General features: G+C 41.9%; 1 protein-coding gene across 5 annotated transcripts in view; it reads left to right on the top strand.

Annotated features, from left to right (window-relative positions):
- Window positions 1-1,417, top strand: part of LOC101474968 (ADAMTS-like protein 2) — a 44,763-nt gene extending 43,346 nt beyond the window's left edge. For all 5 annotated transcript variants that reach the window (XM_076876832.1, XM_014414283.4, XM_076876834.1 and 2 more), the window contains one exon: window positions 18-1,417. In XM_076876832.1, the coding sequence (XP_076732947.1) occupies window positions 18-148 (131 nt within the window). In that variant the 3' untranslated portion in view covers window positions 149-1,417. The remainder of the gene's footprint in view (window positions 1-17) is intronic.
- The last annotated feature ends 14,514 nt before the right edge of the window (window positions 1,418-15,931 follow it).

Below are 15,931 nucleotides of genomic sequence, written 5' to 3'. Positions count from 1 at the left end.
GTGTGTTTATCCTGCAGCATCACAAGGAGCAGACTTCTGCCAGGACAAAGCAACAGCCAACTGCGCCCTGGTTCTCAAGGTGAAGCTGTGTTCCCACTGGTACTACAGGAAAGCCTGCTGCCAGTCCTGTAAGGCACCCAGACCCTGAAGCCTTCGCTGTAACCTCTCACCTCAGCATCAGCCACTGTTACCAAAGGTCACGCTTTTATTGGTGCTACACAAAGCTCGCTGCTCGCCGCAGTACATCAACATAACCTGATTACTTTTATCCAATCATTGATGTCAAAGGTCAACTTATGGTCACTGTATGATTCTCTCCTTATCATTGTGGGAAGTATACCAGTACGAGGTCTTCTCCCAGCATCCTTTCTGAACTATATCACTGACTGTGGTACTAGTTTAGTCACAACCTCCAACTCAGACAATGTGAAGATAGACTAGCTTTAGGGGGCGGAGCTGGGTGATGAGGAGGAAACAGTTCTTTCTGTGTTCATCGCTCCAGATAACAAATGTGTCATTTCTACGGTGCTAAAGAAGCTGTATGTAAACACGTCAGAGCCTAAAGCGACGGTCGTCACTGTGGCAGCAGACTGAGACAGGCGGGGAAACTCGGCCCTGTCCTTAATGTACACAAACGGGGAGTTTGGGCAGGTTGTCCTCCTGCTGCCAGCATGGAACGCAGCTCCTCGTCCTCCCCGCACAGCACGGCTACCGTAATGTCACCTGTCGTGTCCATACCGCCGCTTACGTCTTCAAATCGAACTGCATTTGAACAATATTTTCAGCCCTTCAAATGGAAACACAGCTGATATTCAAAGTGAACCTGGACACAGCACAGAAAAAAACAGCTCATTGTGTTTCCATTTAAATGAAAGAATCCAAAGTATTAACTGAGTTTATCTATACAGCATCAAATCATAAAGTCGCCTCACAGTGCTTCACGTTGTATATAACATTGTAACGTGCCTTTTAATGGGATTAATGTGCCTTTGGAACTATTGTCAAGCGACATCTAACTGAAAACTGCGTTTTCACTGCAGCATCTCTAAAGATTGTTTCCTAGCTGGTAGTAATGAGTTGCCGTTGCACAAAATGATTCTTTAGCTTGCAGCCGGGGTCGTCCTCTGTAAATAAGATGGCTCTGGGAAAGCTGGTACAAGTTTACTGGTAAGGAGTCAAGAAACAATTGTGACTTCTGTGGGCTTTTCAACCTGCAGCAGCTGAAGGACAACACGCCAGCCGTGCAAACAGAGCAGCAGGAACACGCTGCTGCCAGTGAAAACTGCCCGGGCCAAACTCTCGTCTGCGTAGTACACTGTTTGTTTACCTGATGTTACACTGCCTCAGAGCTGCTGCTGCTCTGACTGTTTGTACTGTATCCCACTGAAAGAATTAAAGGTGAATGTTTGTGTGTTGACCCACTGCTTCTTTGTAGTCGGACTGACCCTTGCATTTAGCGATGCTGTTGGATACCAAGGTGTAGTTGTGAAATAGAAGGAACGAGCTTAAACTTTAGTGGTGTGCAGCTTAAAGGTGGTAATTCAAGCTAGGTTGTATGTGTGTGTGAATAAAAGAAACAGACGTGAAGACGTGATCTGACCCTCTGTGTGGATGTGTGTCACAGTTAATCGTTAGATCAGTTTCACCCTTCATGACCTTCACAATTAACATCAACGTTAGAAAAGGTGAAATCTCAGGGCCCAGCCTCCTCTGCTCCACTGCTGCAGCCGAGCCCCCCACAGAGCCCTTTTTGTGCATTAACATTATCCATGATTGTGGTTGGAAAGGTAGATAGTTAACAGATATCCTCACAAAATAAAAGACAAACAGTCATAACATTGGATTTTCATAGATGAGACATCAGATACAAATATTCAATTAAGTTTTATTTATACAGTGCAAAACCACAACAGTCGCCCCAAGGCGGTTTATGTAAGTTAAAGACCCTAATAGCGAGGAAAACCCAACAATCATATGACCCCCTGTGAGCAGCACTTTCATGACAGTGGGAAGGAAAAACTCCCTTTTAACAGGAAGAAACCTTCAGCAGAACCAGGCTCAGGGTTCTCTTTACTAATCTACAAACATGACACATTATGTGAAATCCATAAGGAATCTTGTGGACTGGATTTTACTGCCATGGTTTGGGTCTAGTGATCCTTTATCCTGTAGTAAAACATTTCTACCCTGATGGCAGTGACGTCCTATAGGTCAACCTTGACTAAGGGACTTTGAGTGGTTGTAGCGCTTGTTAGATTATAATATTATTTTATGCCCTGTTATACCCCTAACTAAAGATTGTGAATTATTATGTAGTTTTAGTTTGCATTATTCTCCTGAATTAGAAGAAGCTGATAACTATTGCATTCGTTAAACTGATTTGCATTACATTAGACTGCTGATTTATTGTGGATGAATGATATTGTTTTATGATGTTATAAGAAATACTGTTTGCAGAAAGTCATCGCCTTATTTGTCTGATTAGAAGAGAACAGAGCATGCTGGAGTTTTCTGCCCCATCTCAGCAGGAGCAGATAAACGGGGAGCCAAGGTCGTAGCTTAGGCGCCGTGTGAGAGAAAAGCATGTGAATGTTTAAACTTTTATGATAAGGTGGGAGAACCAGAGGCTATAAGAGTTTGAGTAATCCTCCACCATTTTGAGATCTGATGCTGTCTGCATTCAGTTTCCATCTCCCACGTGTGTGACCATTAAAATCACCGTTTGACTCAACCCGGCCGGACCAGTGTTATTATTGTGGTTTTTCTCTTGTCTCCATCCCCAATATTTTGAACCATAACATCTTGGGGGCTCGTCCTGTGGTATTGGGGTGGAATTTAAAGGTTTGGACGGTCCGAGGTTGTCGAACGGACAGGCACAAGCCAGTGGTCTGACGTGAGTGGGCATAAGCCGGCTTATCTAAAGGTAAGGCACTACCTGTTGAATTTTTTCAAAGTGTGCCAAATTGGATATGACTAAATTAAAGTCTACTCACTGAAATTACTGGTAGAGGGTCTGTTTTGATTTTGATGAGGATCCGCGTGTGTTATGCAGTTAAAGTCGGTTAAGAGTATTTAATGAAGTTGAAAAAGTATGAAAGAAATGCTGGGTTAGAGTCCCAAGGAATTGAGTTAAAGGCTCAAGTAGTTTGGTAGGGAATTGGTCATGTTGTTGGTTAAAGTCCAAATTGGTTATAAGTGTGGTCCTGTGTGATCATCTCTAGGCACTTGCCTTAGTCACACTCTTGTTTTAAGGTGTTGACTGTTGTTTCAAATTGTTACAAATTATTATAGGACGGCACCGGAAGTTTCTAAGAAGCGCATAGCCTGGAGGTTACGCTCCCTCCTGGCCGTGGACGCGCGGCTTTGACCTGTCGGCGAACAGGGATAGTTCAGTTTGGCTTATCTGTGGGGTACAGGGCATCCTGAAATAAGCTAGGAGTTAGAGTCTCCTCACCATTGGAAACGGTGTGATGTGCTTTTTTGGACACAGTTAAATTGAGTTAGGGATTTTAGAAATCAGGCCATAGGCTGTTCTGGAGGAAACAGATACTGGTTAATTGATTACAAAAAAGTTATCTTTCTTCGGTGAGACCCGTTATGGTAAAATTTTTTGAAATTTGTTAGGTGCTGAATCTGTCAGGCCTGTCAGTGGTTGTAAATATAAGACGTCTTTGTAATATAAAATAATAGTCTTGCCTGAGTTTTGTCTGACCCTGTGTGTGACGACAGCGCACTGCAGCGCTGCGAGCTATTTTTAGACTGTGTGTGAACATGCAAATGAGCTGTGAGGCGCACAGAGGATTTTTGCTTCCTGTTTAGTGTGTTTTTGAGTTTTATAATTATGATTTGCAAACAATGATACATGCCTGTAATTAAAACGCTGATTTTGCTGATTATAATATTACAAATAAGGTTTTGAATGACTACGCTGAATGTTTGATGTTTGGCTGGGTTTAGATATAGAAGAGACAAATTGTGCTTGATTAAGACCGGCACTTCAGCCGGTCTTAATCTTAATCTTAACTTTTTAATCTTAATCTTAATCTTCAACCGGTCTTAATCACAATCTTAAACTTAATCACAATCTTAATCACAATCTTACTCTGCCGGCACTTCAGCCGGCAGAGTAAGATTGTGATGAAAATGATATTAAATAAATCTCTTAGTGTGTTGATACAGGTGGCTACGGGCCTGAACCAACTGCCCCCCACGAGCACACAAAAGGTTAAATTAACCCACCTACAAACGCACATACACTAGAGCTGGGCGATATGAGATTTTTTCATATCACCAGAGGTGTGGACTCGAGTCACATGACTTGGACTCGAGTCAGACTCGAGTCATTAATTTTATGACTTTAGACTTGACTTGAAAAAATGTTCTAAGACTTGTGACTTGACTTGGACTTTTACACCAATGACTTGGGACTTGAATTGGACTTGAACCGGTTTACTTGAAAAGACTTGATATTTTACCCCAAATATAAAATTTAACATGCATATTATATAGAGATTGAAAATGTGACGTCATTCACGGGTAGAACCGCAAAGGATTCTGGGAACTCGTGGCAAGCGGTACTAGCGCACGCAGGCTTTCAATTGAAATCAGTCACACAGCGATAAAAAGAAACACAAAAATGTCAAGAAGCTGTTGTATTATTAACTGCAATAGCCGGTCGCATGACAGCCACGGGAAGCCGACGGGTAAAGAGATCGGTTGTTATCGGATTACGTCGTTGAAGAGAAATTGTTCGAGCCATGTTTCCGAAGTAACAAAGACGCGACGGATGGCCTGGATTGCAGCCATTCAAAGACCAAATATAACGTCCCAGAACACTCCAGCTCACAGGTTAGTCTGCTCCAAGCATTTACACGAAGGTCAGTCTGCTGTTGTAGTTAATACGTCATTTTCATAACATAATTGGTGATATAGGTTACAAGCAAGTCTGGCGCTGAACAGAAATTGTCGCGCTATGCTCCTTTATTTATTGTGCATAAATAGTGAATTGTCCTGACACAATATTGCGTTTCGCTTCTGTTATTATGGTACATTGACAAAAACATATACTTTTATTCACAGGATAAAACAGGTTTTTTGTATCACTAATTGCCCAGTACGATTACAGCATACAGTATTATTGTCACTGCTACATTTCTGTGATGCTACCAGAAATTATTTCCACTGCTAATTAATTACCGTTGAGCTCAAAGGTCCTATTAATAAACGGTTAAGGAATGTGTATTTATGACGACGATTTGTGAGACTGGTAAACTTATGATACGTACGATGGTCTTTCGTTCTACACGGTGCATTTCAAGGTCCTGCACCCATCCGTCGGTAAACTGTACCTGGGCTTGTTGCAGTGACCTGAAGTTACTAAACTTCACGAGTGTGTGCACTCACTCCAAGAACCGTATGATTATAAATATGCATATAAATATGCTACGATGAGATAGCTGACTTCATCTAACTAGCAAATGTTTTCCAGGCTACGTTGGTGATGCAGTTTTTTTTAATGTGTATGATATTTTTGTCATGCGATTTTAAAGCTGGTCCTACAACCGCATCCAAGAATAACATGCAGCTTATCTCAGAACTGTCGGTGAAAATTATTCTTGGAGCTAGGTTTAATTGAGCTGCATTTTAAAGAGGTGCAATTTCACAATTTGTGTATATTTTCTAAGTTCACTATTTTGTCATGTGTTGAGAAAAACACAGATTTAAAAATTACATGGTCTAATATTTACATTTAGCATAACTGCAACATTATTTTTTCGTTTTTTTTTTTTTTTAAAGACTCGAAAGGACTTGAAATTCAAAGTTTCAGACTTGTGACTTGACTCGGACTTTTACACCAGTGACTTGAGACTCGACTCTGACTTGCCTGACATTACTTGAGACTTGACTTGAGACTTGAGGATAAAGACTTGAGACTTACTTGAGACTTGCAAAACAATGACTTGGTCCCACCTCTGCATATCACGATATGTTTTTTTCATTTCAGGCGATAACGATATCTATCACGATATAAGCCAAATAACTATATTTGTAAGATTTAAATGTGCCGTTGCTCACAAGTAAAATGTGAAATAATCAGCAGCTTGTTTTGATTTAAATATTTATTTCCCATAATAAGTTCAACAGGGTAGATGTACTTCAGGAACATGAGACTTTTTCAGATAAATAAAGGCAAATATTGCAAACTACACAAAAGGCAGCCGCTAAAGCGTTTAAGTTTCAAAATAGAACAAACAAAACAGACTAAATTGTCAATTCCACTTAGAAACAAAATATTAATTCTAAAAATAAATCTTAGTTTGTTTTACAGAAGAACAGACAAAACTGACTAACTTTTGTCAATATCAAATAAACTGAGAACTAAAAGGAAGTTCTCAATCTCTCCTTGTTGTATAGCTGAGCTTTTCAAACAGTTTTAACAGTTACTTTAGTCTGACAAAAGCCGAATGACGAATCAGCGCTTCCAGTCAGAGACTGAGGCTACGTCCACACGTACACGGGTATTTTTGAAAACGGAGATTTTCCATTTTCGTTTTAAAAAATAATCCCGTCCACACATAAAGGCAGAAATGAAGGAAAACGCTGCTATGAACATGCCAAAGCAGCAGGTGGAGCTAGATTCCTAACCGTGCAGAAATGTTGGCCAATCAGAAGTCTAGAAGCCTCGGTGGGAAAAAGTAAACAAAGCTGGGGCATAGAAGTAGAACCGAGTCGTATGTGTGGAGGGACAGTAACTGTGTGTATATGTAAGCATTTAAACACTGCAGAGAGTAGAATTAACAGTAACAGTATTGTAGAAATTCATTTCACCGAAACAATAACGTGGCGCACAGTGTGACGCATGCACCAGTTTATTGTATTTCCAGACTTGCTTTCGGCACAATTTACAGTGCACGCTACTCTGTTTTTTGTCAGACTTGAAATAGCCGAAATACTTTCACACTACGGAGCTTCTATGGCTCTTCCGTTTGACAATCTCTCCAGCGTTGGAACCATCATCTGTTTTCTCTTCGGTCACGCTCGGTTGATTTTTCTAGTCGGCACACTCATTTCCTCCATTACCCGCTGGCTGCTTCCCAAACAAACACACGTGCGGCTTGGCACTTGTGCTGTACGTAACAAGTCACCCGACGTGACGCTGCGGCTGTGATTGGTTCGGCTCTGCGCTACTTAATTTGGATTGGCTGACCTTTTTTTTTTTTTTTTTGAGGACAAGAGCGGCGAGGTCTATCGCGATAGCTTAATTTCTCTATCGAGTAAAAGTTATATCGCGATACATATCGTTATCGTTCTATCGCCCAGCTCTAACATACACGCAATGAAGAAACAGCTTACACCCATGAACACGTGAAGATTTTCCAGCAAGTTTAAAGCAGTGAAACTTAACATACACCCGCCGTTAAACAATAAAGTTATCCACTACTAACAAATAAACTCTCTGGGTTGCAGGACAACAATTTAACTTCAAAAAAAAAAAAAAAAAAAAAGAAGACACTGGTATGACCAACCAGTGAAGGCACGACAAATTTAGTGGTTAATAAAAGTCAAATTGTGACATGTTTTCTTCTGATTGATTAATACAAGTGATTACTGAATGAAAAAAAATTCCATTTTTGAACTTTTAAACAAAATCTTAAGAATTTTAACATGTACCTGTGTTGTCCTGTCAGCTTGGTGGGTTATGAGAGGATTATATGGTGAGAAAAAACAAAAAAAGGGGGAGAGAAGGCTGACACAGGGCCTGGCCCCGGTGTTTCTCCCCTCTCTGAATGACACAGCCAACACAACATCATTATTTTCGTTCTGTTTTGTTTTGTTTTTGTTTTGTTTTTTCTCTTTATGTTTGATTACAGGCTGCTTTGTTGGCCCAGAAAGCCGAGGCTGACCCTGGACTCCTGCTCCCCCTCCCTACCATCTTTGCTCTCTCCTCCACCATCTTTGATGTGACCCTGACCAAATGCTATAGCAGCTGGACCCACAACAACAACTTGAAGATGTCAACAGCGCTGCAGGAAAACAATCTTATGCAGCGGAGACGGAGAGCGTTAAATCCAAGGCCCGTTTCACTACACGGGGGAGATTTCCAGACAGCTTCAGCTGACAGAGCTGTGAGGAGACGCCCATTAAGCCCGGAGGAAAAGTGAGGCCGAGAAAGACAATGCTGACCTTAACCACTCTGCATCAAAGCTGTGCAGGACAGTGACGGACCAACACTGATCATCGGGCAGTAAAAAGGGCGTGCCAGAGACAGGAGGAGTAACTGAGGTCAGGAGGCACCTCAGAATGGACAAAAGCACCAGGAGAAAATAAGCTGAAGGCACAGGTGTCGGGGCTCAGCCAGGAGCTGACCTCTAAGAAGACTCGAACAGCAGAGCTGCAGAAGGCCGTGGAGCAAAGCAAGGGAAACATCAATGGACTTCAATCTGATGTGTATGGAAAAGACTCTGAGGTTTCTGCCCTCAGTAAGAGCTCAAGGCATCAGAGCAGAGACTGAGCATGGCTCAAGAGGAGCTGGCTGATAATCGAACCCATCAGGCTTGGAGTCCCAGACACAGGACTTGAAATCAGGCCGGAGCTTGCTGGAGCCAGATGAGCATTGTGATTTGTCCAGTCTGCTGTGGAGTGAACGTTAGGGGGATGGCTTCCTGTCGCCTCTGCCGTCCTCCGGTCGCTCAGCTTCCTTGGCTGCCCAGAGCCGGACTGAACGCTCGAGCCGAGACACCCCAGCAAACATGGACTCCATTCCCCTGGAATGGGACCACGACTACGACCTGAGCCGTGGGCTTGAAAGTGCAAGTGGGGATCCCAGAGAGCACCAGAGTGAGGAGGGAGACTTCCTTTGGCGCCCTGCCTCAGGCTTGTCAGATGTAGTGATCCCAGAGAGCCCTGAGGCCTTTGTTAAACTAACAGAACAAACACTGAGGTCTTCCACTGGGGAGGTTGCTGCTGCAGACTCTCATATACACCCTCTGGATGTCAGCTGTTTCCACCTGCAACAAACGGACAGCAGCCGCACTTCTGCAAGCACAGAAACGGACTCCTCATACATGGGATATCTGTGACTGATGGGCGACTAGCAGATCCCAGCAGCTCAGAGTCCCAGACTTCAAGAGTGATTGAGCGCTGGAAGCTCCGGCAGGCTCAGGACCTCAGCAAGGAGATGAGAAAAAAAGCAGAACGAGCAGCAGTGGCAGCAGCTGAACTCTGACATGAACAAAATCTTGACCTAGCTGGGAGAGACAGAGGAAGAGCTGGAGCAACAGCGTAGACTGAAGCTTGGCACGGACATCCAGACGGTTGAGCTGCGTATCAAAACCCTGACGGAGCTACAGAAGAAAAAGGGTCAAGTTAAGGAGGAGCGGAACAAGGAGAAGATACAGGACACTGGAGAAAAGGACTGCCCCAATTGGGGCCAGAACCAGTAGGGACAGAACTTTGAGCAGCAGAACCGATGGATGTAAACAGACTGAAATGGAGGAGGGCAGGACCCAAGGGCACGCTTTAGGCCGTGGTTTACCCAGAACACCACAACAGGAAAGTGATGAACACAAACACCCACACAAACACACATACGCATTCGTCGATTGAGGGGGAAATGACACACACACATGCACAAATCGAAATGCTGATTCAATTCACTGAGAAGTGATACACACACACACGCTGATGCAATGAAGAATGCTTTACTAACAAATGCTGCACACTAACATTCAAATACGGAGTCTGTTATAACAACAAGAACCCATCAATTATTTATTGGTTAAATGCATTTCATGTCACCCAGAGGGCATTTGTAGATTTAGGGGACAAGGTCTATTGCAGTTTGGTAATGAAAATAATGTGTGTGCGTGATGTCTGTTTATGGCTCAAGGCCTCCACTGAATTGTTTACTGTGCTTCACACAGCCTAACAAGCAGTGTTGGGAAGGTTACTTTTAAAATGTATTCCATTACAGAATACAGAATACATGCCCCAAAATGTATTCTGTAACGTATTCCGTTACGTTACTCAATGACAGTAACGTATTCTGAATACTTTGGATTACTTAATATATTATCATGCTTTTTACAACAACGTGAATGTACTATTGCTGTGTGATTTATTACTATTACTGAAGGTCCGCGACTCCGAACTGTAGTAAAGGGACCTCTGACTAATACGGCGGGGTCCCTGTCGGCTCGTAGCCGAAAAATAGCTTTACTTTGTTGTGTGGGTCAACTTTTCTTGCGAGAGACAGAGAGAGGCGTTGAAAGACTGCTCCAACGGAACTTATTGTTTCGGAGGAAAACACGAACACGGTGTACAGTCGAGTCTTAATAGCTTACTTACAACTGGGCTCGTCAGGCACTGACTTGGCTGCAGTGGTTATTATTATATTTACATGCTTCCAGCTCCCGTTTTTCCTCGATGACAGCTCGTACCTTTCCACTCCCCTTTTTCTCCCTCCTCGCGCTCACAGACCCATAACGTGTATGGCAGTCCATTCTCCCTGCAGCACGGACTATACTGCCCATGATGCTACATTCTTTAGAGCTATGCTTGTAGCATTCTGCCTGTTAGCTTAGCACAACAACAACAACAACGAAAAGGCGCTCTCTCACCCAGGAAACACGCAGAGAGAGAGCGTCGCCCTGTAACCATGGCAACCGTAACGCTGCCGCCTGGAACAACAGAGCGTAGCTGTCAAACAAAACCCAAACAGTCCTGACCCGCGACAACATGAAACAGGAAAGTACCGCAGTGTAATCCATTTATTTCAACAAAGTAACTGTATTCTGAATACCACCTTTTTAAACGGTAACTGTAACGGAATACAGTTACTCATATTTTGTATTTTAAATACGTAACGGCGGTACATGTATTCCGTTACTCCCCAACACTGCTAACAAGGAGCAGTGGTACAGAGTGAAAATGATGAATGAACGGTGTGAGTTTTATTTCGGAGAGAATATGAAAAGGTTGTGTTGATTTAACTTAGTTGTTTAAGTTTCTGCCAAAGCAAAGCGTGTCATGGTCCTGGGCCATGTGGGCCCAGTATTCTTAGTTCCTTGTATTTTTGTATTTCGTTCCTTATTTAGGCCATGTTTTCTGAGTTGCCCTGTTGTGTTGTTCCCTAAGTGTTTTCCCTTCATGGCTTTTACCCCCTGTGTGCCCCTCTGTGTATCTGTGAGCCCTCGTCTCTCCTTATGTTTTATTCCATGTTTCCCCTGCCCATTATGTCTAAGTTCTCCCCGTGCTCTCTCTCCCCCCTGTGTGCCCTGTGTATTTATGAGCCCTCGTCTCCCTTTGTGGTTGTTTCATGTTTCCCCAGCCCGTTATGTCTGTGTTTTCCCCGTGCTCTCTCTCCTCCTGTCTGAACCTCTGTGCCTGTACATGTCATGTTCAGTTCACCCCGCCCTGTCTCGTTATGATTATCAGTGTCACCTGTGTTCCCCATGTGTGCCCACTTTCCTCGTTTACCCTCTGTGTATTTCTGTCTGAGTCTCCCTCTGTTCGGCGTCGCGTTCTCCCTCATGTTGTGTGTAAGTCTCCCCGTGGTTCGGTTCCTTGTACAGTTCATGCTTTAGTTTTCCCAGTTTTAGTTTATTTTGTATTGCTTCCCGTGGCCAGCAATAAAGCTGTGTTTTTTGAGTTTATCCCCGTGTCTGTGAATCTGCATCTTGGGTCCTTCCCCTGCCTGCCACACAACGTATCATGACAAAGCGTCTGTGTGTAACCAGTGTCCACTACTGAGTCAAGTAAATCCAACATGTTTTCGTTGGTGCAGAAAAGGAGTTTCAGTAACTGTATGCCTACACAATATAGTGTGTGGAGTTTTGGTTGATCTTTGGGTTTTGTTTGACACTAGGATGATTCTATCAGTGAGGTTTGGATTGTTTTCCTTCTGTAAGAGAGAGAAGGATGGTTTTATGTTTGAACATGTTTGCAATGGGCCCCAGTATCTGTTATTATATGAGTGTTTTATTGGTTACGTTTGTTTTTGCTTTCGTTACAGTGCACTGAGATAAGAACGTCTGAGAGGTGTGATCCACCGGTGGTGATATTTTTGGTATTTTGTGAGCTCCTGATTTAACAAATCGGCTCCTTAATCCAGGTCTGAGAGATTGAACTTTAAAGCGCTATAAAATATTCTTACTGAAAACAGTGGCAAAGTGTTTTTCTCCATGATTATAATGGGCTGGGGAGAAATTCACTTACATGGGACACTGATCGAATGAGAAGTCCTGAGCCTAAAAGGATTGCAGCGAGTCAATCCAGTCCAAAGAAAAAATAACAAACAAGGAACTGTTTCCTTTAAAATGATGACGTCATCTTGCTGGTGATGGAGGCTCGGATAGGTTGCGCGTGAGACCCCATTATCAGCAATATCTGGAATGAATGTGTGTGGATGTATGCATGTGACTGGACTGTGATGGACTGACGACTAAAAGTTTTAACTGACTTGATACTGAGACAAAAACGGTACCGACTTTAGGATTAGTAAATGTCCATAAACAATTCGCCCAGCCTGTAAAAGAAGGGTGGATGTTTTGTCTTGCTTTGTTTTGTTTTTGCAAGAACAGAAGGTTGACAGAGACTAAGGGGGGAGGCTGTAGCTGCACAGGAGTGTGAACTGCAGACTTAACCCTTTGGTTGCTAATTTTGAGTTACTGATGTTTACATTAAGAAAATTGTGTTTTAGTAGCTGTATTTCGATTAATGTATCATATTATATGGTTGGGAATGTTAAATGCTAAAGTGAAGAAAAGGTTTGATTCCACTCATGACTGAACATGTTATTATTAACCATAGTGGGTTACTGTAGAGAGTCAATTAACTTTTATAGAGGTAAAAAACAAAACAAAACAAAACCCTCTACCGAGGTCTATGAATAACAGGGGAATGATAGACTTGTCACACGCAAAATAGAGATATGTAATGATAAACACTGGTCCCCGCCTTTTGGGTGCTTTCTTGAAATAGTCAGCAATTTAAAAGTAAGATAGAACCGACAGGGGTGGTGCTGCACAAGAACAAGAGTAAGATAAAGTAAAATATTGTGTTTAGCTTTGAGAAATTCAAATTAAAATGTACCATTACACTCAGAGGATCAATATGAAGTTCAATATATGCTAATTTTGAATGAAGTACATGACTGGTGACTGTTCTGTCCTGAGCTTTTGTTTTTACAGCACCCGCTTGACCACAGCAACAGTTTCTCGTCACCGAAAAAGGGGTACTTGCAAAGAATAGAGAATGGGGAGGAATATCATCAAAACTGGGAAAGGTAAGCCCCAAAGGGGGTGATAACGCCATAACTTTCACTTATGGTCAAAATTCTCAAAATTTGACCCTGAACTTGAAAAATTCTTCAAACATTTAGAGACAGAGTGGAGGTTTAGATAAACATAATGTCACAAACCACATAAGGATGGAGCACTTGAATCGATAATATGGTGAATTGATACGCAGTGAAATGTTGATCATGTTGATTATGTTTATTCCAGTGTGTAGAGCAAGGTTATTACGGTATTATTAAAGACAACAAATGAAATAACGAAAACTAGAAGTGGAAAAACATTTGCGTTAACGGAAAGTTTTGTAAGCAGGAGATTAAAACTTATTTATATAATAATATCAAAAAATGTAGATCAGTGATTGCACTGGGCTTTCTATTTCACAAAAGTCAATTCATTTATGATATCTGAGGAAGTACTGTGATATTTTTATTGGGAGACACAAAGGAACATTTGGCACTTCCCACATCTCACATATGTTTTACTGTTGCACCCAACTATTCTACAACTGAAATGCCTTGGACCGTTAACCATTTCAGGCAAGTGGAGTGAACCATATTTTTCTGCACTCTCATCTGATTGGGCCTCCTTTTCTTGATCTTTGGAGAGAACTTTTCACTACTGGTATTATTCAGGTCTTGTTCACATGTTTGTCCCTGGTTTCTCAGCCAAGAGGAGCTTGAACTCCAGATACGGTGAATTCTTTTCGCACATTGAGATCACTGATAACTTTTAGCAACGATGTGATCTTGTAGAAACAATCAGGTGTCATGGATTCATTTATAAATGCGACTCTTATTTTTTACTTTACTGGAAAACATTTCTGCATTTTACCCATATTTTATTTTTAACTCAAAATCAAAAATTCCAGATTCTCCTACAGGTTGGTTTTGGACCAGATAGGACGACAGATTTCAGGTGGCCCTGTGTTTTTCTCTATTACATCTGCCACTGCATCTCGATAATCTTTGTGTGGCTCCTCCTGGGTTCTCACCCTCTCCTATCTGGCTCACATGACTCTCATCTTCTGAAAAATCTCTGTTTGAATCTCGCTCAATTATTCTGTTGAGAATTCTCTCCGCCTTTGTTAAAGAGTTGTCTACTAGGAAAAAGTGAAATAAATACAAGTAAAAAGTCCCAACGTGCACTAGAGTACACATTAATAAATTAGTCATGTTCTCTGTGAAACTAAATAAGCCTAATTCTTAAAGACCCCTTAAATTATTTACTAGATGTTTATTTTTGAATAAAATAAAAATCTGAGTTTAACAAAACATTTTAAATGTAAATATCAAGCTTACCTTTCTTTCTTCCATAAAATGTGCTGGTGGGCACGCCAGCCATTTTGAAAAGGTGGGGAAAACAATTGGCAAGGCCACACCCCCACACATGTGATATAATGTTAAAGGTACTGTTTTCCTCTCTAAGAAACATCAGGACTTAGAGGAGTGGCAAGTAGAGTATGAGAGCTACAAGCAAAAACTAAATGTGTACTACAGTGCGCAAAAATGAATTACTGGGTCATCAGGGGGTTATGAGGGACATTTATAAAACTAAAAATCCCACAAACCTTGAAGTGCACTTGAAAAGCTCACACAAGAAGGTTAACCTAGCTTATCTTGAAGAGCTCCCCCACTCAACCCGCATCCCCAGAAAACAGCTAACCCCAGATAAGGCAGCGTGATGCATCCCGAGACAACAGGACTGGGACATCTAAATAAATGTGTGAAACAATCGCCTTCAAAAAGTCTATCAATTAACTTGAACCAAAATTAGGAACACCTGGTGCAGCAAGAGTTAATAATCTTAATACCCAAGGATAAGCAGAGGAGCATGATTGATATAATGGAGCTGGGATTTGGTGACACTTAATTTTTGCAAAACAAAACTAAAACTATAACTGGCGCTAATCAAAACTAAACTGAAACTAAGGATTTTCAGAAAATAAAAACTAGACTAAACTAGCAAAGAATTGGTAAAAACTAATTACAACTGGTAAAAAATTGACAATCTGGAGTCGAAGCTAAATAAAAATAAAAACAAATGAAAATGGCAAAATGTTTAAAACCCTGGTGCAGAGATTCGCAAAATCTGACCAGGAAACGTTATAAAATGGATTGTCGGAACAGTCAGCGTTAAAGTCACCTTAGGCAGTCCAGACTAAGATGGCGTTGAACATCTTCAGGGCGGAAAAGGGTTGGTGTGACCAAGGTGTGGTTTGGCTTGTTGTGTGTATAGTTTGAGATCATATGGCTCTGGATAGACCAGTTACCAGGGCATGGAAGGAGGACAGACTCATTAAATGAGGAGAAGGAATTTCCTGGGATTGGAGATCCTCTGGGTGAGTGGTTGACTGAAAGCATTCATAAAATAAAAGCTATCTGTTGTTATTCACTGATAATAGATTGAAAATTGGCCACATTTACAGCTGTATTGACTTGTGGTGGACGTAGTCTGCTTCATGTTTAAGCACTCTAATTAACAGATTGAAAATAGACACATTAAAGGAAGAGTGTGCAGCGCCACCCTGTCAGACGCCAGTGACGGTGGGGCTCAGTGATGAATTAGGTGAGCTGCATTCATGGCTGACTCATAGCAGAGTTTCCCCTGCTGTGGTCAGTGAAGGAAAAACCAGG

The sequence above is a fragment of the Maylandia zebra genome, linkage group LG18 (genome assembly GCF_041146795.1).
Source record: "Maylandia zebra isolate NMK-2024a linkage group LG18, Mzebra_GT3a, whole genome shotgun sequence".
NCBI classification, from domain to species: Eukaryota; Metazoa; Chordata; class Actinopteri; order Cichliformes; family Cichlidae; genus Maylandia; species Maylandia zebra.
Note: the sequence above shows the minus strand (reverse complement) of the source record. Positions and strands in the feature narration are given on the sequence as shown.